Below are 27,131 nucleotides of genomic sequence, written 5' to 3' on the forward strand. Positions count from 1 at the left end.
CTGTGCACCATGGTGTGTGGTGCATAAACAGCCAAAGAGTATTTCTGCCCATCGGCGAACGTTTGCAGCTTCTTCTACTTTAGGAAATTTTTTTTTAATCTGTATTTTCCTTACACCAATGCCACTGACTTAAAAAAAGAGTGAACTATAACCTCTAGGAGATCAGTGTAAGAAAAACGTGTTTTGCATCCATAAATTTTAATGGGCACACCATTACTCATGTGCAAAGCTGCTCCACTAAAGCCTATGGGCACACTAACCTAAGGTGATGTCAGTACAGAATACAATACATTTACGTGTAACACAGTTTTACAAAAAGTTTACAAAGTTTTTTTATTAAAAAAATAGCACAAAACTGTAAGGATGGACAAACAGGAAAATACATCACAGCACTTGTAAGGTTTAGCTGTGCATACAAATGGCAAATAAGTTAAACAAAATAAATTAATAAAATAAGAAAGAACAAAGTAAAACAAAGAACAAAACAAAAATAAATATTGCAACTGCTTTCTTCTAGTTTTCTGGTTCAATCTCACCCTCCCCCCCCCCCCAAAAAAAAGGATTATACAGACACACAGCAGGAAGACACAGACAGACACAGACATTTTATGGTTCCAAAGAAACCCTATTTTACAACATATGCACAAATATACTGCACCTAGCATAAATGCTTCTTTTCCCCTTAAGAAAAAAATACTTTTTAAAAAAAATGTGCAATCACGATTAAGCTGGGCCAAAATCCTTTTTTATTTATTAGCTACAGTTAAAAAGGAGTGATGTATTCTGACATTAGTTGGTCGTCCAACTGTCTTTTTTGTAGGTCTGCCTAGAAAATTGCCACTTCCTTTCTGCAACTGAAAAATGGCAATGAAAACGGTTTCAAAAACATGCAGTGCTACCTGGCAGTGGATATCAATACACTTATTAAATATAAGCTACAATTGCTCCAAGTGACCTTCCAAACTGTACAGAGTCTCAAAATGAACGATGAAAAATATTTTTTGGTTTTTAAAAAAAACACGGTCTAGCACAATTATCACCCCTCAGAACTCAATTTTGTTTTACAAGAATCAACTGCACGAGTTCTAACAGGTCTCAAGATATGTCTTGCTAATACATATGCAACTACCTGACCTATATTAAATGACATTCTCATTAAGGTTACGGAAGAAACAGCAGAGGTAAGGAATGCAATGGGACAACATACCTTAGAGCCCAGGAGTACCTAATTCCTGGTGGACTATGTACACTTCAAATATGACAGTGTCACCGCTACAGAATACGCTGGACAATCGGCAGAACTATATCAACCAAAGTGGCAGTGAGGGGAAAGGAGGGAGTAGCACAGGTTACATATGTGCTTTACTGGTTTAGTGTCCCATTTGCTCAAGTCAGTAACATTCAGTATGAGTTAATCCTGTGAAGTCATTGGGATGCTGATGGAATGGACAGTTACCAACACAAGGAGAAGGACCAGCTTCAGCTTCGGTCTCTCTGCTCATATTTATCACCATTGGCAAAGCCAGTCCACAAATGACTTGTTCAGAAAGACACATACAAACAAGCTATTATAACAGTGAAAAACATAAAATCAAGTAAGTACCCGATTTCAATTATGATGATTTTCCAAAAGACGAAGGCAGCAGTCTCAGCTTCCATTGGTTTGTTCTCCATTTGCTCCAAAAACAGGAATCCATTCATCCACAACCCCCCCCCCATTTTTTACATGGGGTCGGGGGTGTCACTTCAATAGTGACAATCTAGAGGCAATGTTTACACTGGTGGGTGGCTAGCCCTGCATGGTAGCACACACACACACACACACACACACACACACACACACACACACACACACACACACACACACACACACACACACCAGCAAATCTAGAGAGTGTCCAATCCACCTACTGCATGTCTTTGGAATGTCGGGGAAACCAGAGCACCTGGAAGAAACCCACACAAACACAGGGAGGACATGCAGACTCCACATGCAAGGGACCCCAGCTGAGCATCAAACCAGTGAATGTTTTACTGTGATTTGACAATGCTACCCACTGTACCACCCCTTACTTAAAATGTCAGTAAGATCACAACACTACAGAAGCAGAAGGAATCACAGTACAAACGGGAATTCAAACCCAACAAAATCATTGAGAGCCAATACAGTGCCAGAAGAAACTTAAAACAAATATCACCCTTTGAGATACTAAATGCACAACCAAAACACTTTGTGAACTTCTAATTCAAGTATGCATTCCTGTCAAAAACTTCAAAGATACAGAGGGACTGCATACTTGTGCACAGTCCACTTACTCAAAAGTAAATGTTTGAATTCCTCACTGCTCCACTAATACTTAGACTACACGTATCATTTCTCTGGCCAATGAATGACCACCACTAGACACTTTCACAAAGCTATGGTTGCCTCCTCAACTCAACATCTTCATTCTGACTGCTGACTGGCTAGTCTCAAGAGGGAAATGAGCCTAGCAATCCTGAACCAAAAATCAATAATAAACAAAGAAACATGTAAAGCATAAACACAAAGAACCCTATTTTCCATGCCAACTACAACTTTATACAAGAGTAGACTAAATAAAAACACTGTTGCACTACACCGACAGGAAATAAAGTAAAAATAAATAGAGTATCCTTGGTAAGCCACTACGGCTAGAAAGAACTGTTGTAAAAATAACTGTAATCTCCAAATAAAAACAAGAGTAAACAAAGAGTAGAGCACAAAATTTAACTGTTGATAAGTGCTATCAGCTATATTAGTTTTCTTCAGATCGTAATTATCATTCGTGCTCCTATTTTACTTAAGATCCTAGTTAACCAATCACTATTACAAATTCAGTGCACACCCTCTCAGTGGCCAATAGAGATGTTCTCCATTCAAATACTGATTAAGGTTCTGGCCAATCTTAACAGCTGATGAAAAGCTGAGGGATACTGTGGGTGAAATACCTAGGTTCACCTTCAATAACAGAAAGGGCATTTAAGAGACTACTATGTAATATGGATGGTTTTGCTAAACAGTTGCTGTCTATTAGAAAGGGTACTTTCAGATGTTACAAGTGCAAAGCTTGTACGTCCATTGACAGTAATAACACTTTTGTCCATCCCTGCACCAATAAAATATACAAGTTTGATGGCCATGCTGATTGCAATACTCAACATCTGATTATTTAGCCTACTGCTGTCAATGTACTGCCTTTTATATAGGCAAAATGGATCCACAGCTTAAGGATAGAGTATTACGCCACCTGAGAGACATTAAGAATTTAGATCCCAGTACGTTTCACTTAATCCCACACATTATTTTAAAGTAAAGTAATGGAAGTGGTCCCTCAGAACATAAGGGAAGGAGATGTAAAGAATAGGACCGAAGTTTGTGAAATTAGTTGGATAGCTAACATGAGAGCGAACCGCTCTCCTGGTTTAAACAACGTTGTTCCGCTTCAACCAGTGCTGAAGGCTAGAAGACCCAGGATTGGTTCTAGCATGGAGGCTTGACTTCTAAGAAACATATGATTGGTTTTACCATGGGGGCTCTACTGTTAATCAATATTTGAATGGAGAACATCTCTATGCTGTAGAGTTATCTCCCAACCCATCATAGCCAGCCTACAAAAGGGTACTGCTTTGTACCTCCTGGCTTGTTTATGCAACAAATAACTGTGGTATTCTCTGTAAATATAAAATAAAAAGGCATTGCGGCTGGACAGTAAAAAACACTTTAATATACAAATAAAAGATAGGCAAGTGCTTTCGAGGTTGCCCTCTTCTTCAGACCTTAATAAAACAAATTAACATGTTGAAAGTTTAAATACAATTAACAACCAATAAAAAACAGACAAACTAATGAGGCAAACCTATTTTTCTCAAGAGGTTTTAAAGAGACAGCAATATTCAGGCCAGGTGGAACATAAGCTTTAAAATGAACAATCCATCTTGGCTCAATATACTCCGTTTCATTATATAAATCTCCTTCTCAGATTCTCATTAAATTTTCTGTAAAACCAAAAACTTAAAATTGTGATCCATACCGCACTCAAATACATGCTTAGCCAGTGCATTTGTCACTTTGTTACGCATGTCATTCAGGTGTTCCATAACTCTCTCCTTTAGCATACGATTGGTCTTACCTATATAAAAACCACTGCACAAATTGCACTTGGCAGTAAACCATTCATTTGTTCTATTGTACTTGAATCCCTTCTTTTCTGACAAGTCCCCTAGGACTGTAAAGGATGACGGAAGAATAGGTACTGAGATGGTGAATAGGTTATGTTTAACTTTTTCTGGGGATGTTAATAAAATTTTTGAGATAGTGAAAAAGAACTGGTCTATTTTATTAACAGATCCCCAAATTAGTAGGGTTATAGAGCCTGTCCCCAAATTCAGTTCCAAGAACAGCAGGAACCTGAAGCAACGCTTGTGTTACAAGCACAACAGAACAAATGAACGGTTTACTTCACAACATAAGGGGACATATACTTGTAGGGCCTGCAAAGCTTCTTGTAGTATCTGGTCAACTTACATGGTTATGCATCCGTTGTCTTCTAAGCAAATAGAGTTTTCTTTCTATGCAGACTGTTGTACTAAGAACATAGTATATATGGCTAAGTGCAATTTGTGCAGTGGTTTTTATATAGGCAAGACCAATCGTATGCTAAAGAAGAGAGTTATGGGAACACCTGAATGACATACTTAACAATAAAGTGACAAATGCACTGGTCAAGCATGTATTTGAGTGTGGTACAGATCGCAATTTTAAGTTTTTGGTTTTACAGAAAATTAAATGAGAATAAAAAAAGAGAGAGGGAGATTTATGTAATAAAACAGAGTATATTGAGCTAAGATGGGATTGTTGATTTTAAAGCTTATGTTCCACCTGGCCTGAATAGTGCTGTCTCTTTAAAACCTCTTTTGAGAAAAAGGTTTGCCTCATTAGTTTAGGTTTGTTTTTATTGGTTAATTGTATTTAAACTTTCAACATGTTAAATTTGTTTTATTAAGGTCTGAAGAAGAGAGCAACCTCGAAAGTGCTTACCTATCTTTTATTATGTGTATATTAAAGTGTTTTTTACTATCCAGTCGCAACGCCTTTTTATTTTATATTACTGTTCTTCTGGGTCCATTTGATTCCACCACTTTCTTTTTGCGCTTATGTACCCTCTGTAAACACTTGCAGAGCTCCTGATAACCATAGGTGATGAACAGATTTCAAGATGTGGACCACAACCAACCTCTCCTTTATAATGACGTGCTTTGGCCTGTCTGGATGACTCCACAGGCCTAGCACCTTCACGTCCATAGAAATTCTTCCCCAAGCAAAATCTGAAACTTCTGTGATGACAGACTGGTTTGAGGTCTGAGGAGAGAAAGGGAGACCTGGGATCAGCTGAACTTGTTGTCTCCACCAATGAAATTCCATTTTTAGGAAGCACAAAAGTGGAAGTTGATGCTTCAGAGGATGTAAATGCTGTGCCCGTGTTTTTTAAACCACTGCATCATTCTCAAGTTTAACCGGACTACAGGAATCATAATGAAAGCCATGAATAAAGCATAAACTTCCACATGTATGACTGATAAATGAGAACTCAAAGCTAAAGCAGGAGGACAAACATTCTCTTACCCAGGTGGTCCAACACTTTGCCTTCCCCGACACCTGCAAAAGGGATTAGTGTTAAAGATCAACCTACTGCCAGAGGTTGCACTGAAGAATCTGTAGAAGAAGCCCAATCTGTCATAATCAGAATCATTAGACCCAGTTTCCTCAGGAATTTTTTTTACAGGGAATGTCCACCTGTAATGGCGTCTGGATAGAGGATTCATAGCCTGAAATGCATGCCTTGCTAAGAAAATCATCTTTCTTTCCTGTAACTACTTCTTGAGATAAATAATATTTAATCTTTTCTTTCTTTACAGGAGTCCCTGTGGAAAAAGACTGACAGAGGAGGGATGCCTGACCAGACTAATGGTCTCCTGCCTAGGTTATCCCATGAAGAGAGGTTCCTGGAGTGCTAAGGCCTTCTTGGTAAGAGCACTTTTCGTTCTAGTTATGGTGGGAGTGGAACCAGCAGGACCAGAGCTAGCACCCATGCTATAGCCGAGGAGGAGATACCAAAAGCAATAAGCAGTGCTGGAGCAAGTTGATTTGAAGCACAGACACAACACTTATCCCAAACCCCTTCTAAAAGTAAAAGCACAAGCAGCACACAAATTCCCTGTCGGCACTCTATTTAAAATCCTAAATATGCTGACAAAAACAAAATGGCAAAGTACAGTTGTGTACACTTACCATAAATGTAGATGTCCGAGTGTCCTCACTGTTGCAGTCATCACTGTAAGGTTCTTCCTTCCGGCAGGCAGCCCTCGGTCAGCCAGAATCCCAAAGTCTGGGTCCGGCGTCGGCTGTGCACTCACCCTCCCTGATGTCAGAGCGCCAGGGGTACAAAGCTCCCAGCCGACGCCATGTTCTCCAGTTTTTCTTCCCCAGGTGTCAGGTGCCCAAAATAAAGGCTAAAAGTAAAACAAAAATGTAACATACAACAAACCCCATACCCTGTAGCAAATACACCTCAGAAGAAGGGTAAAGCAGGAAACCACACCAATAAAAGTATAAGAGGGGACAAGAGGGTGGGTAACCCAGACTGCAACAGTGAAGACATTCTAACATCTACATTTATGGTAAGTGTACACAACTGTACTATGTTCATCATGTTTCACTGTTGCAGTCATCACTGTAGGGTTGAATCCCAAAGCTGAGATAAAGGGTGGTGGTTATTGAGTAGAAGGGGTGGCTAGAAGGCCTTGCAAGACTGCAGAAGCAAAGCCTGCCCTAGACTTGGAATAAAGAGGGAGATTATAGTGCTTAGAGAAAGTACGCACTGAACTCCAAGTTGCAGCTTCCAAAATATCTTTGGTAGAGACTCCCCCGAGAAAGGCAGCAGAAGTAGCAGCAGCTCTAGTAGAGTGTGTCCTAATTTTTCCTGGGATTTGCTTTCCATGAGAGTAACAAAATCTGATTCCATGAGCAATCCATTTAGAAATGGTCTTGTTTTGAAATAGCTTTGCCTTGGGAATTTGCTGCATAAGAAACAAACAGTTGTTCTGTTTTCCTGATATCCTTGGTTCTGTCCAGGTAAAAGCGAAGCTGCCTGTGCACGTCCAAAGAATGCAAAATCCTCTCCCCCTTATTTTGTGGATTAGGGAAAAAAGTTGGCAGGTGAATAGTTTGGTTTAAAGCCACTTTAGAAACCACTTTAGGCATGAAAGTAGGGTTAGTCCTCAAAGAAACCCTGTCTTAATGAAAAATAATGTAAGGTTCCACAGCCATGAGCGCTTGCAACTCCGAGACTCTCCTGGCTGAAGTTAAAGCCAGTAGGATAACAGTCTTCCATGATAAATACGATGTGGCAGTAGGCACAAAAGGAGGCAGAGTAAGTTCTTCCAGGACATAAATTGAGGTCCTAGGCAGGAATGGGTGGAGTCCTAGGGGGCCTTAAATTCTTTGCTCCTCTGAGATATTGTTTCAGAAGTGGATGTGAAAAAATTGGAGGACCTGTATTATAATGTGCAGAGATAGCTGAGGCATGTATTTTTATAGAGGAAAAAGATAAACCCTTATGCAACATACCCGTTAGGTAATGTAAAATCAATGGAATATTTGGAATGTGAGGATCCGATTCCTGAGCATGCACCCAGGTGCAAAATCTCTTCCATTTACCTTCATAAGATTTCCTAGTGCTAGGCCTTCTGGCTTCTAAGATGACATCCATGACCTGTTTGGAAAGGGTAGGATTAATCATAGACCCTGATTACGCCAGGCTGCGAGTTTTGATATGAGAGTGCAGGACCTGGCCCTGATGTTGCGACAAAAGATTTGGAATCTGGAGGTAGAATCCATGGAGGTTCCTGGGATAGACAGTGTTGAATACCAAAATTGTCGATGCCAATTCGGGGCTAGTAAGATCAGCTTTGGTTTGTCCCATTTTATTTTTAACAACACCCTTGGTAGAAGAGGTAGTGGTGGAAAGGCATACCCCGAGAGGTTCCTCCAACTGAATGAGAGAGCATCCACTTTCCATGCTAGCTTGTGATATGTCCTTGTGCAAAAAGTCTGTAACTGGTAGTTGTGGGGAGATGCAAATAGATCTATGTTCGGGCAGCCCCAGGCTTCTGTAATCATCTTGAATATTTGGGTGTCTAGCATCCACTCATGTGGGTCTGACAGGTTCCTGCTCAGGCTGTCTGCCCAGAGTGTTTCGTTTCCCTGTCAGGAACTGAGCTTGTAGGTCCACTTTGCAAGCTAGTGCTGTGTTCCATAGAGTCATGGCTAGTCTGCAAAGGGGGTAGGAGTGTGAACTCCCTTGCTTGTTTATGTACCACATAACTGTGGTGTTGTCTGTCCATATCAGTAGCTGCCCTGGCTGTAAAAGATCCCTGAAAGCCAAGAGGGCATTCTGCACAACTAACATATCTTTTAAATAAACAGATATATAGATGCTTCTGATCCTCTGTCCAAAAACCTTGCAGGCCTTTGCCCTGCAAGTGGGCTCCCCATGCATAATCTGAGGCGTCCGTGGTTATCACTTGGTAGGCTGGAGGTAGACTTAAAGCTTTCCCTTTGTTTTGAAGACATGCCATGGCCCACCAATGGAATTCATTTTGCAGGCAAGGCAAGACAAGACAGCAATCACTGTTTCCAGACTGTGACAATGCTGGGACCATATGCTTTTTAGGTACCATTGTATCTTCCTCATATGCAGTCTTGCATATGGTATGAGTAGGATTCAGGAAGCCATGTAACCCAAAGCCTGCAGGAATTTCCTTGCAGTTAGCGGAGACATTAACACCAGGCTTTTGAAAGTTGAAGCCAACTGTAGTTGTTTTTCTGGTGTCAGGAATGCCATCTGGGTTGTTGTGTTTAAAAGAGCACCCAGGAAAGTTATCTGTTGAGTGGGTGTCAAATTTGATTTTTTTACGTTCACAGTGAATCCCAGGTACTCGAGTAGATTCTGAACAAATTCCAAATGTTGGAGTAAAATGTCCTTGCTGTCTGCTTGAATAAGGCAGTCGTCCAGACAAGGGTAAATTTGAATTCCCTTGAGTCTGCAGTAAGCTACTACTGGTGCCAGGCACAAGACCCTGGGCGCAGTAGACGAGCCAAAGGGCAGCGCAGAGAATTGGTAATGTTTCGAGCCTGCCTTGAACCTGAGGTATCTTCTGCACTCCTGTCTGATAGGAATGTGTAGGTAAGCCTCCTTTAAGTCCAATGTCACCATCCATGCATTTTTGCTCAACATTGGCAGGAGCTGCTGCAGAGTAAGCATTTTGAACTTTGGTATCTCCAGGAAAGTACTTAAGACTGACAGATCCAGGATGGGTCTCCAAGTATTTTGCTTTCTGGGAACTAGAAAGAGTCTTGAATAAAAGCCTTGTCCCGTCTCTGAATTTGGAACCAGTTCTATGGCCCTCATAGCCATGAGGGACCTCACCTGTTTTAATGCCTCTGCCCATTGAGTTTTTGGTAGGTCTGGCCATCCGTTTGGTTTTGGTAAGGTGTGAAAGTGGAATTTGTAACCTCTTAAAACTACATCCAGAACCCACTTGTCTTGGGTTATGTAAGTCCAATTTTGGTGAAAAAGATAAAGTTTTCCTCCCAGAGGAGCTTCCAGGAGAGAGGTTCCTGGAGCCAGGCAGGGGGAGTCATTGAGCCTGTTTCCTATAAGGTTGAGACCTATCTTCTCCACCCCTGGGGGTGGAAGCACTCCACTGTCTAGGCCTATAAGAGGTCTGTGCTTGGGCCCTCCCTCTGGGGGCGCCTATATCTACCCCTCTGAGGCCTGTCCAAGCTAGGAAAGGACCAATTTTTAGCTGGCCAATTTCTGCTAAATTTAGGAGGCTGAACTTGTAAGAAATCCTTAACAGTTTGCATGGATTTTGCCTTATCCTCCATTTTCTTTATAACCTCTTCAGCCTTAGACCCAAGCAAAACTTTATGTTGAACAGGAGCATCCAGTAATTTTGCTTTTACTTGATCAGGCAAATTTTGTTCCTTTAACCAAGCATGCCTTCTAATGACCGTGCCAGTGGCAGCTGCTCTGCAAGAGGCCTCCAAAGCATCAAAACCACAGCGTAAGGTATGTCTCTCCACCTACTCAGTAGCATGCATCAAATCTTGTAATTCCTTATTGTCTGCACATGCAGAAATGGTACACAGTTTTTGTTTCATAACAGACAAAAGGTATTGCTGATATTTCAACATATGAAATTGACAATTTAAAGCCCTAATAGATAAAGTAGCAGAAGTGTACACTTTTTTGACCCATCTCTCCAAAGCTCTAGAATCCTTATCTGATGGAATAGGGTTCTTAGCAGTGGCGGCCTTAACACCCTTAGGACCCTGAGAAATGGTTTCTGGATCAGCAGTAGGATTTTTAAATAGAAACTGGTGGGAGCCAGGGACTCTATAATATCTATCAGGCTTAGCAGGGGCCAGAGGAAAGGAGTCAGGAGTTAAATTAGACTCAGAAAAGACATCATCCACAATATCCAAAATAGGAGGAATAGCCAGGGGTCTGTGTTGGGGAAGAAGGAAATCCCTAAGCCTTCTCTTAGATTCAGAGTACTCCTGTCATTCCCAGTGAAAATGTTCCCTCATGTCATGTAAAGTTTCCCCAAAAGAATAATCCTCAGGAGGAGAAGCTGAAGGAATGGATTCCTCAGCATCAGAATCCTCATAAGGAGGGAAAGTATAATCCTGTTCAGAGGAAGACACTGAAGAGATAGATACCTGATCAGAGGATTCATAATCCAATTCTTGTCTTGGCCTTTTGTCTGGAGGGGGATGTGAACCCCTAATCATAGTTAGCAAGTCCTCCACCATTTTAAGCATTTGTTTTTGAGATTTAGGTCCCGGATCAGAGGAGGCCTGGGCTTGAGTCTTTGTTTTAGGAGTCGTCTTTGTTTTAGAAGGAGTCTTTGCCTTTACCTGAAGCTGCATAGGCCTGAAAACCCCCTCAGAAGCCGGTACCTGCACAGCGGCTCCGGACCCATCAGAGGGAGCATTATCCGAAGGTCCTGCACCTGGAGTATCCGAAGGCCTAGTTGGCTCCTCGTAGGAGTCCGTTTCGGCAAGCGGTTTTGTAATGGCCGATGACAGGGGCTGCGAAAGCGCCTCACTGACGACGGCCGAACCGGCAGCTGGCTCTGATAGTAAACTGTCGTCTGATTTGGACCTCCGAGGTCTATCCTTATCCTTGCACCTTTTATGAACTCCTGTAGGCGGAAGCGTGTCCGACGACATGTTATAATTAAATCGCCTCCCAAAGTAATGAAAGGCAAAATCGTATCTCCATTTAATAGTACGTTGATTAAATCTAGCACAAAACCGACAACTAGCTACGTCGTGGTCAGGGCCTAGACAAGGAATACAGTAAGAGTGAAAATCCTTATGAGGTATTTGCTTCCCACATGAAATACAATTATTAACTTTTTCTGACATCAGTCTGGAGCAAGAAAAAGTTTGCCCAACGGGGTACTTAGCTTTGAAAAGAAGAATGTCTTCGGTATGAAGCGCCAAAAATAACGGGAGTCAGCCGACCGGCACTTGCGAACTGCTTCCACCGACCGGCACTTGCGAACTGCTTCCACCGCGCGGCAAGAAAGACTGGAGAACATGGCGTCGGCTGGGAGCTTTATACCCCTGGCGCTCTGATGTCAGGGAGGGTGAGTGCACAGCCGACGCCGGACCCAGACTTTGGGATTCTGGCCGACCGAGGGCTGCCTGCCGGCAGGAAGAACCCTACAGTGATGACTGCAACAGTGAAACACGATGAACATCTGGGTTGTAACGAAATGAATACAAACATTACACTATTAAAACACATCCCTGCTCATCCCAAAGTACAACTTTTAATCACAAAATAAAAGTTTACATGAGCACTATATATTTTGTTTCATAAAAATACCCCCAAATTAAAAAACATCATCAAAAAGACAGTATTCTGACAGGAAACTTCCAATACGGATAAACCTGATTAAATAATACTTTCTTAAAAGGGCAACAATTTCCATGTGGAGGGATTCCCCAATGGGGGCATATCTGCCAGAAACAAAGCTCTTAGTCGATTTCTGCTCCTGTGAAGCCCCAGAGATGCTTCTTCTCAAGGCAGCAAGAAAGAACTGAACAGAGCTCCTCGCTGGCCCAAGTTAAGTGCAATTTAGATGACTAGATGGGAAACCACAAAAATCACCCCCCTCTTGGACACAAGCAGTAGTTGCTGACTTAGTTCCACTTAATACCTTGATATTTTTGAGAACAGGGGCTGGGCTTGGCTAGGCTTGTAAGGGCCCAAGGGCCATTACCCTAGTAACCTCATATGAAATCTTTACTAAGCCTACTGATTTTTCTCCTTCGGACTAGCCAATAAGTATTCAGAGTGAAGATGTGAGTGTTGCTGGGGGGGGGGTGTCTACAGCATTGTGAAGCTGGCTGTTTGAGGTTTCCTGGGCAGGGAAACATAGCCTAAACTGCAGCAGTGGAAATGAACAGCTTTTCCAGCTGTAACTCTGATCAGCACACTGCTCTCCCAGTGATGACTGTAAACATTTAACAGAATTTAACAGAATTTTTTTTAGAGAACACACATACACACACCCTTGATTTCTTGACAGGTGTTGCTTTGCAGTTCTGTGACATCTCAGGTACCTCCTAACTAATGCTAAGCTCCTTGCCTGACCTCTACATTTGAGCAATGTTTATATTGCAAGAGACTTCTACCTTAAAGTACATTTCTGCTAGTTAAGCCAATAGTAAATAGCGCATATGCTTAACTATCATCAAATAAATGCCACTCATTATTTGATAATATGCAATTATTGTGAAATTATTTTCTTCAAATAAATGCCACAGTTTTTCTGTGCAACAGGATCACATGAGAGCAGTGCATTTGCCAAGTTATCTTCCATTCTCAGAGAGAGAGAAAAAAAAAAGAGAAATTCTTTTTAAACGATCCACAATAGGGGTGATGATGAAAATAAGCTCACTCAACTTCTGACAAGAGGTCATTGTTCATCTACTTAAAATGCAACCGATATGCTTTCATAGATGAATTTCATAAAAAAGTAGTAATTGGTGCTAAACAGGTCAGCCATTTTATGGAAAATTAACTAAAATTAAGACAACTTGAGGCTGAATAAAATATCCGTCTGAGTAACAGGTGCCTGCGTTCACAACAAGCTGGGGGCCTGTAACTACATTCTGCATCGGGATTAAACACAGGTAACAACTAAACATTTTACTTTTGTGTTGGTCTGAACACATACACAAGTGCAACATGTTGCTTTAGCTAGGACACAGGTGTATCACACCAGTACACAAATGAATAGAAGATTATCATCATCCACTACAAATAAGGCATTAGGAAAGCACTGTTTCCTGAAGACTGATCAGGGTGTTAAGCAGTTCGTACTAGGCTATCAGTCTGCAGACTATTACATGCCTAGCCAATAACTGAAGATCAGAATCAAACCTTGTATCTTGTGTCTATCAGGTAAAAAACTTAACCATTATGTTAACCTCAATCTAGGTATGTACCCAACATTCTTGAACAGTAATAAAGAGAAGATACATCTTCCATGAGAAAGCAAAATGGCAACATTTTCTTACTAACAATCTACTTCCAAATATTAGTGCAAGAATGAAAAGCTGCTTACTGCGTCCCCATGACGACATTTTTCTTTAAACATAAAACAGTTTTATTTTTGAGCACAAACACAATTATGTTTGCTACAAACTAAGGCAGCAACCTGGAACACAAAAAATATATGCAGGAAGTGCTACCAGAGACACTTAAGTTATTTTTTAATCAATCAGAGAGAAGCCGCTCACACTTCTGAACAACTTTGCTTTAAGTAGTGTACTTGGGAAGAAAGCTATGGGCCTACCGCTAGGATTAGGAGTTTCACTGTACTCCAAAAAATAGAATGAAAAATTATAAAAGGGTATAATACAGCTGAAGATTTAGCTATGGTACAGCCCTAATGTTTTGCAGTTTCCTACCTGATATTTTATGAACAGTGTTATGAACCCCAACTGGGGTGGGAGGATGGCATAATGGTTAAAGTGTTTACCTTGCAGACAAAAGGTGCAGGGTTTGATTCTCACATGGGGTAATTGGCTAGGCTTAAAATGGCCCACAATGGCAATTAGTCTAGTACTAACCTATAAACTAATGTTGGCACTTAGCACTTAACATAACAAAGACATGCAGGCCTTTGCTATAAGTAACACTCTTTTTTGTACTACAAATGTGCAATCAAACCATGGCAAACAGAAGAACTTTAATAGCCTCCTTTAAAATGTGAAGCAATACTGCCACTGGCAGTCAGGGCAGAAAAAAAATGGACAGGTTTCAGCACAGCACACATTTAAAAAGTTCAACTTGGTAGCATACATTTACTTTAGTTAAGGAAAAAGATGCAAGTGTTCTACTGGCATTTTAAGTAGTCTATGTGCATTTCATGTGAAACAAACAACTCCCAATTAACCACCATAGACTAATTCCACTAGAAACCATTGTGGTAATCACCAAGAGTTACTGGTGTATTCATAACAACCTACCACCATCATCACCATACTTAAAATTTATCCAACTGACTGTTCCTGACTGATGTAGAACCTCAATCAGCAATTCAAGCAAGAAATAACAAGGAGGCCACAGCATTTTTAAAATTTATGTTGCAAGAAGTTTGAACAAGATCAACAAACGGTAACAGTACAAACTGCCATTAATATACTTTTGTCGTATCTCACTCTGTTCTTAATGCAACATGGAAATGAACTATAAAACAGGTGAACCACATTTTTACTGTACACATCACTGATAAGAACAGTCTGCTGCCAAGTTCACTATATTCTGCATATTACTTGCGCTAAATACCAATAAAAAACTAGCAATATAAAGACTAGGAAAAGAATTTGCTGGCAAAGACCATCATGTCAGCTTTTACCTAGAGAGCGAAATCCCTCAAACTTGTGGTTATTAAAGTGCCTACACACGACGCAGTGTACTTGGGAAGGGAGTTATGAATGTTATGGGTGTGGCAGCACAACTCCGAGATTCAGTGTGTCCTGAAAAATAAAAGAAAAAGGACAGAATGACTGGGAAATGGGAAGAGTCATATACAGCTTTTCCAAAACCTTTAAAGTACATCCTTAGTATGCTACAGTTCTGTAGCTGTTACCAGACCACACTGTATGAACTCCATTAGTACACAACATGGACATGGTGGGTTCTACAAGTAATGCTCTCCTTGCAGCTTACAAGTAAAAAAAAAAAAAAAAAAAAAATATATAGCCACAAAATCACATGAAAGTGATAGGGTTGCAATGATGTCAATACTCCGCAATACCAGAGAGAAGGACTTCAATAAGCTTTTCTTAAATATGTGGTGGGAGGGTTCCACTGGTGTTTGGGGCTGAAACTGTATAGTTTTCAGCAAAATATGGGCTTCAGAAACATATCATGATTGACTCCAGACTTTTAAATTTGGTTTTGAGAAAACTACAATGCAGCTAACAGATATCATATTTTCCATATAAGTTTCAAAGTTTCATATGAAATAAAACAGTTACCCACTCCTAAAAGTAATTTACCCAGAAATGACTGCTGCCATCTGCAGCAGCTACTGCTGTGCTTAGTCACAATTTAACTCTGCTACTATCACAAGCCTCTTACTTTGTACTTTTCCAGATGCCTCCAGCCAAATGTGAGCAGAACCTTGAGGTGAGTGACAATTCATCCAGAATGATGTAGAGACAGCAGCTGTAACGGCTACAGAATAGGTCAATAAACAGATAGTGTAGCAGCCTGAAACACCAATGATGCCCTTTTGTTGTATACCACTCAGCTCAGCTATATGACATGGAAATCACCACGTTCTCAGGTTCACTACATTCTTCATTATCATTGGCAGTGAATACTACCAATAGCCAGAAACAAAGAATAACTGCTTTAAGACAATGCACACTGCTAGCACAGACTTAGGAAGACCAAAAGTGACACTTACTTTACCCGTGGTGTTTACTTAGCTGGGGGTGGGGGGACGGCACATCCTCTCATAAGCATCAACACACTACTGTTCTGACCCCAAAACACCTCTAATTTTCTTTCTTAAAACTTCAATTCTTACCATCTCTAACCCATACTATTCTCTGTGGATTGCATGTTTTGCTGCTTGGTGCCAACTGCTACCAGAGGTGATGTGTATTTCACCTGAAGTACAATGAACAAGCCTCTCTCCGACTCAAATGGATGGTTTACAGATCTGCCCTGCAACCAAAAGAAAGCTTCCAACCTCCAAAATCAACAGGTTTTGTAATAACATGGGCTGGTTTGATTTAATAAAATGTTTTGACCTATGAATTAACAGTGTTCAACTACTGTCTTTTTCCCTCTGTACTACACATCCTGTAATAATCATTTACTCTAAAAGCACACCACCTGTAGTCATTAGTTTAAAATGTCCAGTAACAATTCTGAAATGTTTTAAACTGCTGGATCAACTTGTTTTTTAATTAAATTTAAATATCTGACACTGTTGAAGTTTAGTAGTAATGTAAAACTGTGTTGCTGCAAGAGGTCGACTGTTTTTATAGTTTAGCGTACATCTGTGTTAAACAGTTTCAAAATGTTGAGTTCAACTCTTTTTATGGAATTGTATTGCTCTGTATCGGTTAATGAAAGTACCGATTTTAAACTAATGAGTTTAATTTGGATATTAAACACAAGTCACACTTGCTTATAAATTCACAGCTTGACTTCTGGAAAAACGCAACTAATTAAAGAAGTAGTTGATACGAGAAATTAAGCAAGTTCCTGTAGCTACCCTGCATGGATCTGCTGTTTGCAATCAAATATTTGACAAATGATCTGCCTAAACAGTAATAAAAAAAATCTGTAACTATAATGTTTAGTAGGATACAATGTCTGTAATAGTCACTGCACCTTTACAAAAGCCACAATTTCCTCAATTATCTAGCATAAGACATCCAATTGTCAGGACTTTGGTGCATGTCTTTACTGCTACTACTTAACTTGACTGGACACATTGGAAATGGATAACTGTACTTTCCTATAGGTCACTACTCTTGTCTGCCAAACACCAAAGCCTACTGCTGATTTACTTCAGGAAGTATCCAATCTGACAGAATGCTTTATGTCTACATTACCACAATGACACTTCTGGTTTCATTGAACTGCATACATATTACCAAAAAAAAACAATACAAATTTGTGGAAACTCAAAGTTAAATTAACCTGCACAAATTTAAAAGCTTAAATTTACAGTTATTTAAAATATTCTAGATTTACTTTTAGCACAGCTGGCTGTTTACAGACAGCTCACAGCAGTAAAACCCCTGCAAAGTTAGTTCTAGTAGTTTAGCAAAGGACATGTAACTAGGCATACACCATTTAAGCAAGTGTGTATAAATTAAATAAGAAGATGCTAAGTCAAACATACTGAATGGCCACTCTTCAAAACTGTAAGTGAAACAAAAACAAACAGTGAGCTTTCAAAGAATGTAAATGTGGACATGCTTGTTACAGTATTAACTGTTCAAACAAAAGATTTTAACATGAGAATTTTAGTACGAGTTATCCATATTTAAATCACATACTTAGGATATATGCAACATATAATGGTCAGATATTCTAAGGTGGGAGAGAATATGAGATTTGGCATATTAATCTGAAGTCTCTTCAATGCCTGCTTTGGCAAGCACATCAACACTGTACCAGACCATGTTGCAAAATATATACTAGTTAACAGCAACAGCGTACCTGTATACACAACAGAAGCAAATTAATCAATGTGCAGAAAGGTTCCACTTATACCGAACAGCACAGTAAAACTGCAATACAGCAATCTATTAAACTACATAATGATGGATACATTTAAAAGGATGGTCAGGAATATTGCTGAGACATGGAATCAATGTTCTAAAACAACATGCACGAGCCCCATTAAAACTTTGATAAGCTGTTAAACCTGTAATTTTGTGCGTTACAGTGAAAGCCAGTTTATCTAGAAACTGAGGCGGAGTGGTATAAATGTGTAGTCTGGATTTGTACCTGCAAAAACGAGAAGGTCATAGCATGTAATATAGAGACTGGAGACAGTCATATCACATGGCTTAGGTGACAACTGTCACTTTTTTAGTAGACAATTTGAATGTAGTCTTAGTCATATTGCTGTACTATGTACATGAACAGGAGGCAAACATCCTTTGGTTCCCCTCCCCTTTCTCTGTTTTATTCTACACAGACTATGTTCCAGAGTATTCAAAGTATCCCTTTATTTACTATTCCTGAACTATTATTGCCTTTGTTAGAAAAACACAGTATGATTTCTCCAGACTCAGAAAGATAATAAATGGTTACTGTAATTTTCAAACCTACCTCAAACTAAAACTACTCCTTTTGTGTTTTGACATTTGGAACTTAAACGGACTGCTGTAGGTTCTGAGCAGATGTAGACTGTACCTACTTACAAAACATCACATGGTAACCATCTAGTCATTAAGTTAAGGCTTTTAGCTAAATAGAAGACCATCTTTGTATGACTTCAGGCAGTCTTTGCCAACAGTTGTGACAGTCTGGCTTTTCCAACATGCTGAGTATTTGTAGCCATTACATATCATGCAAGTATGAAGAATAACTCAGAAAATATGAAAAGGAAGAATGTACCTGGATACAAAGAGACTAAATTGTTAATCAAGCCTTCATTTATAAACTCCAAACCCAATATGCTTTTCTTGCCACAGCTCAACCTTAGAAAACTGGATTTAGTACTTTACTAGAATCTCAAGGAAGCAAGACCATCAATATCCAAAAATCATACAAAATGCCTGGCATACAAGGCCATGTCCAACCCAGAATTGATGAACATGCTTCACCTCAAAAAATCTAGATCCCTCAGAACTACACGGGCGGGAGACTTAAACCTTGACACGGTTATTAATAGGACGTGCTGGAGGGACAGATTCATCACCCAGAGACTCCCTATGCTGTGGAACAAAATCCCGGTACATGTGAGGCAGAGCACCTCGCTGGCTTTGTTCAAGAGAAATCTTGACCAATGGATGGGAGATCACAGATATACCCCAGGGATTATCTCAGTGTCACTGCTTGACAGAGGCACAGCAAAATAATGGGCATAGTATCCTCCAAACTAAAGGGGTGGCGAAAGCCACAAAACTCTGGGCTAGGCTTATAAATGCCCTTGGGCAGATAGCCTAGTATGAACCTATGAACTAATGGACACATTCCAGCACACTATTACTTCACATCAACATGGTTATAAAAGGTTAATAGAGTTACTCGACAAGTTTAAGAATTTTACTGTTGTCACTACTTGTTAAATCCTCAACTAATACTTGTTGCTAAAAGAGCAAATCTATAGTTTTCCTTCTGTGCAAACTATCACCTCAATATTTCTAATTCTTGTTTGGTTTTCTGTGTATCCTTCCTCAGGAATTAGGCTGATGATCTGACTGACCCCCTAAGGAACAAATTAGTCCAACATGCATTAGTATTTGCTTTTCAAAGAAGGGAAGATTATTAGCTTGGTTTGATTCTTTTAAATTACTGATGAAATGTTTAAATGGGACTAAGAAAGCTAATGTACTGCAAGTCACGGTCTTGTGAGATTATATACACTAGTGGCATAAGGCACTTACTCTATTTGTCCCAGTCAGGTCCCCATTTCTTTGTCAAACATGGAGAAAACACATTTTTGTAAACCTGCTTAGGATAAAGTTAACAGATACTGCTACACATAGCACAGCAACTGTTTTTCTAATCAAGAGTACAAATGAAAACATTGTGCTGTACTTCCTTTACACAGTGGTGGCACAGGCATTTGTTCTATCTTCACTATAGGCTGCAGAAGTCTGTAAATGCTTGCAGTCAGAGAAGGCTTTCTGATTATGCTGAAAGACACGGGGTTGTGGAAGATGTCTGGTATATGCACTAATTTAAATGACGTGGGGCATCTAAGTAATAACGTACTAGCTTTATGTCAAATGTTGCCTAACACAGGGGATCATTGTTCACTAGTACGGGATCATGTGAATTGCATAAGTTCTGCTTTGTATGGTATGTGGCACCTCTACTTTACCTGCACCTAAGTTACGATGCACATTGTTGTGTACTTTAAACAAGCTCAGTATACAGTACAATAGATTCTAGCCATATACCATGTCATGTGGTATCAAAGATGAGGGCTAGCTTCCATAACCTCAGTTGATAATAAAGTAGACAAATTTAAGCTTACTGATGTGTAAGCCCCGATTCTGTGATGCCTGATCACTTTGCATTAAAAAAATCCCTTCCAGTGCTGTTGCACCAGAAATTAGTAAGTATTTCAGATTTTCTCTCTCTCTGCACCTCTGCAATTGCGGAGCTAAGTAAAAAGGATGGCTCATCAGTGCAAAACAATGACGCTTTGACGATTTGTTTTATCCAGTTGAAGCTTCAGTGAAGTAAAACTCAACAAAACATAGAAGAAATGTGTTAAAAACCACAGCAAAGGTCATGAAGAACTAGCTGTATTTAGGTTTACAAATGTTAACAGTTTCCATAGATTGCTTAAAACAAAGTCTCTAAACAAACATCAGTTTGAAAAGATGTGGAGTGAAATGGTCAGTTAGTTAATGCTGACCAAAAAAAATAAATAAATCGCAATGAGCTAATAGTTCCTTAAGAGGAATAAATGCAGTGATAGTTTCAAGTAGTAACAATCAACCTGTGAAGTCCAACTTTGTTTGGAAACTGGGTATTTGAGGAAAACCTATACAGATACAAAAAGTAAATACAGATTCCAAACTAGGCAGCTTGCTTCTCTGTCTTAACATTTTTTCTTGCAACTCGTTCAGTACACTGATTTTGAAATCACAAGAGAGTGTTTACTGGACTGGGACGACTTTTCTAACATTTAATGTACAGGTTTAGCACCAACACTACAAACCACTTGAAAGTATTTCTTTATTCTATTAGATAACCAGACAAGTGTGCTGGTGAAACTGACACTTCCCAACCTTGACCTTAGTCATACTGTTGTACAGTCCAAATATTTGTATCCATGTTAGTACTATCAGTAAAACAAGTGCAATATTTTATACTCCAAACAATGACGTAAATAACGACTGCTACAATTTTAATTAGATTCTATATCTACTCATTTACTGACACATTAAAATAATGGCATAGGAGAGGTAAAAAGTAATTGTTGCTCTGCATTGTTAGCTTAACCTAATATAAAGTGTTATGCGCTGCTAAAGTTATTACACATTTCTTTTGCATAATACCGTTTGTCCTCGCTCATCAGTTTAGGGAGCTGTACTTGTTGCTGTTGAACCACACATTTAACATCACAGCAACAATGACACTACCACTACAGCAAGCAACAATGACACTACCACTACAGCAAGCATCCCTACACACAATTCAAGTTTCATCAAATCAGATCTGTTAATCCTAGTCAAACTGCATGGAAGTCTCACCAAAGTGCAAAAAATTGAACAGCAACAACAGCTACAGGTTAACTCACATTGGAAGCTTTAAAAGTAAATACTACAAGTTTCTGAAAACAAAAGACATGTGTCTACCGATGACTATTAATGAGAAAAATGTAAAAGTTAAGTAAACCTAAAGCAGGTGGCACTGCTGCATTACAGCTAACTGTTACATGGTTCAGTTCTTAGCTGGGGTACCTTCTATGCAGATTTTGCATGTCATTATTGTGCTCGTCTGGGTTTTCTCCAGGTACTCCTGGTTGCCTCCCACATCATAAAGACAAACTGGCAAGACAAAATTGTCTGTAGGCCTGTGTGTTTGTCAGCTCTTTCTTCTACATTGCACACAACCATCTAATTCTGTTCCCTTCTTGCCTAGTAAATACTTTGGATGGTGGCAGAGTTTGGTGACTACAGGAGTCAGATGTGAATCAACAGCATGGAATACAAACCTTTACACACATTCATATGCGAAATATTCTAACTGCATTAATTATTCTATTTTTTTCATATGAAATGCTCTTGGGATTATATTGTTAATGTATATTTTTACAATATCCATGTATCATCCGGTACATGTTATTCACATTTAATGCCAAGTACTTTGTTTTTATCTTCATGGGTTCTCTGTCCTTTAAAATAAAAACACTTGGAGAAAAATTTTCCAAGAAATTCAGTGAAAATTTTGTATACTCTCTTAGTTCAGATGAAATATACCAGAAAATGAAATGCTTGTTTATTGACAGATTACTAGAACGATTTACACAATTCTCATTCTAGAATCACAGCATAGTAAGCTGTGTTATTATAACTGTCAGGATGCCATTTTTTTTTTACCTATACAGTTCTTTACACACCTCTACTATTTGCAAAGCGGAAGAACACAGCTTCCCATGTGCTACATTCATTTACAAGGAGTTCAGTCCCCACTAAAAATCGAAGAATTGAATTCCACCATATTTACAAAGCTTCTTTCAAGGTCATTTCTCAGCCACAGAAAAGTGTACAAATTGCCGTCTAGCACAGCATCTACCCATCATCTTGTCCTAAATATTCCAAGCTCTTTTTATGCACACACAGGCAGTGTGCGACATACAAATATTAAGACTGCAGCTCAACTAACCTCTTATGCCCTAATGATGATAAAACTCTCCCCCTAGTAGTTATACATTTATATTTTTTCCTGCTTGGGCACGTTAATCCTGGTCTCTCTAAAAAATAGGCTATAGGCTCAGCAGGACTACCTATTTAAACATTTTCAAATAAATAAAAAAACACAACAATGAAAAACAGCATCGTTTTCTGGTCAGCAACATGAAATATATACTTGTAATATTTTCAGTAAAAATAAATAAAAGTTTCTCTTAGTCAGTCACAAGACCAACATAATACCATACAAAACAAAATGGTTTTAAGCACACAAAATTAAAGTGTACAACACAAATATACAACTTCTAATTCAGTCAATTCCTCACAGAACAGACAGGATTTTTTAAAATGTGTACTTAATTTGAAATTTTTATCTTTGATATTTTTAAGTCAAGTACACATTCGTGAAAATTTATTTTACTACATTTCTCTCTATTTTTGGACAAATAACATCTTACTATTTTTGTAGCCTTAGAACAACATATCTGTTAAGTCTAGTATTTAACCTTGCTGCATTTACTACTGCTTTGAAACCACATACTTTTCAAATTGCTAAAACAATGACAAAAGCTTAAAGTTAATATCTGTTCTACCTTATTACCTAATTGTTGCAATTTGCACCGATTAACCCATGGTGAGTCTGCAGCTGGTCATGTCATCAGTGCTCTACCAAAGTAAACAAGAAAACAAAACACATAAATGCAGTGAATGTTTTATTTAAATAAGCTGCGTTTGCCTTGATGGCCTGAATTTGTCCATAAAGACTTAAAGGAAAAAGTTATGGACATTCAGAAGCCATATAGCTGAAACACTTGATGTCCTTAAGGGGTAATTTGCATACATCCCATGAGCCTCTATTCCAGGAGGTTTAAGGTATCACACAGTGAAAACTCTAGTTTGGCTAGGTTTTTCTTGTAGTTTTTACTAATTATTTAAATAATCTGGAAAATACTAACAAATTAATGTATGTATGCAGTTTTGACACAATATCTTAAACAACCTGCAAAAGAAGTCATCATTTTCTTCAAAAATTGTATTCTATGAGCAGCAATACCTCAAATCATTAATGCTACACACTAGTTAAGTATAACGCATTTCTTGCATGATTTTCCACAAAATGCATTCCTGCAATAGTTTTAAGCTATAAGCAATGGCACACATATTCAGTGAAATTAGGGAAATTTTAAAGCTCTTCGTCAACTTAATTCAAAGCCTGAAAGTATCACAAGAAAAAAATTAAGAATCACAAAAATAGTTGTTACGGTGGTATACAGGGATAAAGCTCTGACTACAGCCTAGTCAACCAGAGTTTGATTAATGGCTTGGATGACTAACTCTGCAAAAGGTAGGGTAGGCATTACCATCCCAGAGGGACAGGCTGTCTCAAAGGTGTTCCACACATGCTGATCCCTGGTGGAGGTCTGGATTAAGGGTGCGTCGGCCAACAAGAGGAATGGAGTATGAACTTTCACTGAACTGCTACAAGGAGGGGTGGTATATCAGCATGGCCCCACTGCATGCACACCCCTCAGATGCTATGAAGATTGCAGGAGGAGAATGGACAGTAGATCATAAAATAGAAAAAACCCTTTCAGAAGCAGTGGATGGCACGAATCCCCAGGATCCACACTGGTCCTAGTCTTGAATCAAAAAGTCCAGGAATGAAAGCGGAAGCACTGAATGGCATCACTGCGGTAAGTCAGAAAGAATGAAACATGGAAAGCAGAGAAAAAAAAAAAAAAAAGAACCAAACAACTACAGCCATAGCTTGTTTTGTGAGGGGTTCCCAATAGCACATACACACCCTTCAAATATTTTAGCATACTGTCCGTTTAACAACTAAAGCAAAATAAATGTACTTTCTACATTATTTCCTTGAATGAGAACATAAGACTGCATCAGAAACAGTAGTTAAGACAAAAGAATGCAGAAATGAAACTAGAAAGCAGAGACCCTTCAAATATTTTAGCATACTGTCCGTTTAACAACCAAAGCAAAATAAATGTACTTTCTACATTATTTCCTTGAATGAGAACATAAGACTGCATCAGAAACAGTAGTTAAGACAAAAGAATGCAGAAATGAAACTAGAAAGCAGAGATTTCATACACAGTTGACATCAGTCTGTCTTCACAGCCCAATACCCATCCCACCACAATTAGAAATTGTGCAACTTTTTAATACTCTATTCCATTCCCAGTCTTTACAAGTTCTCTGTGTAATAATAAAAAGATTAAATGATTTGCTAAAACATTTTTTTCAAATTAGTACTTTACTGAAAACGGTAGATAAAAATACTCCATCCACAGTCCCCATTTCTTCAGGATCCATTATCTTCAGCATCCATTAAATATATGAATAATGAATAACCACTGTGCTTATATAAATATATATATGAATAAACTCTACTGCAGGTATTGCATACAAGATTAAGAACAGAGGCTAATTACTTATTCCCTTAAAAAAGCTCCAGTCTGTGGGTTACGTAGAGGTATCGCTCCATGGACATTTACACAACTATTTTTGATGAGCTTTTTGCTGCACTCAATTTTGAATGTATACCTATATCCGTGGTCCTGGATTAGCACCCACCATCACTGCATACAAGTACTATTATAGTCAGAAGTACGAGTTTCTTTTTTTCCACTCCCGCATAGTACCTCCTCAGCTGAGCAATGAGACACTAATCTACTAGAAGCCAGAGGTTGTGTGTGCTGACTACAGAATTACCTCAAGTTCAGCAAAGTTTTTTTGGGGAGTTATACCAGTATACAGTTACTAATAGCAGTCAGACAGCCATCTGCTTTCCCTGTCATTATGTCAACTATCCTGCAAGAACACCCCCCCTCCCCAATCACCACACAGAAGCAGCCACTGTACCTGGAGCTTATCTAAACAGCCTGCAGCCATCACTCTCCAAACTACAGTAGGTACTACATAAGGCAGCGACAGACACTTAATACCACCCAGGTCCAGGTAAACTATACACTTAAATACCATACTTTAAGACCATCAATCTGCACACAAGCAAATTTTAGGGCCATTGTGTAGCACATTCATAGACACAAGCAGGTAACTCGGGAGGCTGCATTTTGTCAAACCTGAAAGCATCGTGTGTCTCATCTACAGCTGTTGCAACGTAACTGCCGGCAAACAACCTGCGAAGTGTATTAAACTGGAGACCAAAGTACACATCTCTCATGATTAATGCATCAGTAGGACAAGCATTAAACAAATCATTTCAGCAGCAAGAGGCTACACTCGTTTTAAAAAAAAGGAGTCTGCAGCAGGCCATGAAAGGCGGTAACTACTTATAAAATGACGCAAAGCCTAGTTATTAACAGATGCTAGAGTGGATAAAAACGTGCATTCTACTGCAATAAGGTGAACACACTACATTATACCATTAAAATGCATACAATCACTTTACACTATAATCCAAAGGACGTAGACAGAATACACTTTGGTAGCTCAATGTACAACCATGCTGTTAAAGTACTAAGGAATTTACACACAATACATTATGAAGCGGCTTTCTACATCTCGTACATTGCTGACTTCCCCTAAAAAATCAGATAAGTAAACCCTCCCCTCCTTCTGTAGCTCGTAATACATAACTGTATATGAATTACTACAGTCTTGCAAAACTCCAGTACACTTGTATGTGCTTTATGATCACAGTTAAAGAACGATGCAATACAACTCTACTACGCTTTACCCTCTTGTCATACAGTGGAAGTACTGCTTGCAAACTAAGGGACAGTATGCATGCAGTGGATAGCTACCTGTCCTCTGATACGCTGATCACACCATCCTCTTTGGGGATAATAAATGCCATGTTCACCAAATCCTGAAATCCCTCAATCTTACTGAGGAGTATAGGCTTGCGAATCTGCGGTTGTTGCTGAATCTCCGCTGCCATTACAGTGACTTGTGCTAACGATACAGCAGAAAAGTCTCTTTCTTCAGTGGCTGAAGAACGCTTGTTTCGTATACTCGAGACAGCCTTTCTGCTGCTTACCCCCGACTTTCCATGGAGCGCTATTGTCAGCTGACCCAAACACCTACAGAAATCACGCTTCATTATCACTTCCGGGAATAGAAGTCCTCTGCTAGAAAGCGCATGCACCGTTGTATAGCAACAGCTTAGTTGCTGTGCCCAAGACTTGTGAGCAGGATTGGATGCAAGCCATGCCTTTTTAAATTTTGCTTGACAAGTATAATTGTTTTGTATTGTATGACAGTTGTAAGGTGACACGATAAATAATGAACGTTTTTTTTCAGACGTGGGAAACCTCAGATTTTAAGAACAGCCCCCCCCCCCCAAAAAAAAAAATCACTGCTATAGAAGTTTCGTTGCTTGTTTCATGTCCTAGTCGTTTTCTGC

The 27,131-nt window shown here is 39.3% G+C and overlaps 1 protein-coding gene across 1 annotated transcript in view; it reads right to left on the minus strand.

Moving 5' to 3' along the window:
• WDFY2 (WD repeat and FYVE domain containing 2) overlaps positions 1–26,879 on the minus strand; it is a 543,829-nt gene extending 516,950 nt beyond the window's left edge. The window contains exon 1 of the mRNA XM_044071679.1: positions 26,530–26,879. Coding sequence (XP_043927614.1) covers positions 26,530–26,828 — 299 coding nt within the window. The 5' untranslated portion in view covers positions 26,829–26,879. The remainder of the gene's footprint in view (positions 1–26,529) is intronic.
• Between the last annotated feature and the right edge of the window lie 252 nt (positions 26,880–27,131).

This window comes from Protopterus annectens, chromosome 5.part0, assembly GCF_019279795.1.
Source record: "Protopterus annectens isolate FY-2018-M chromosome 5.part0, PAN1.0, whole genome shotgun sequence".
Classification (NCBI taxonomy): Eukaryota; Metazoa; Chordata; order Ceratodontiformes; family Protopteridae; genus Protopterus; species Protopterus annectens.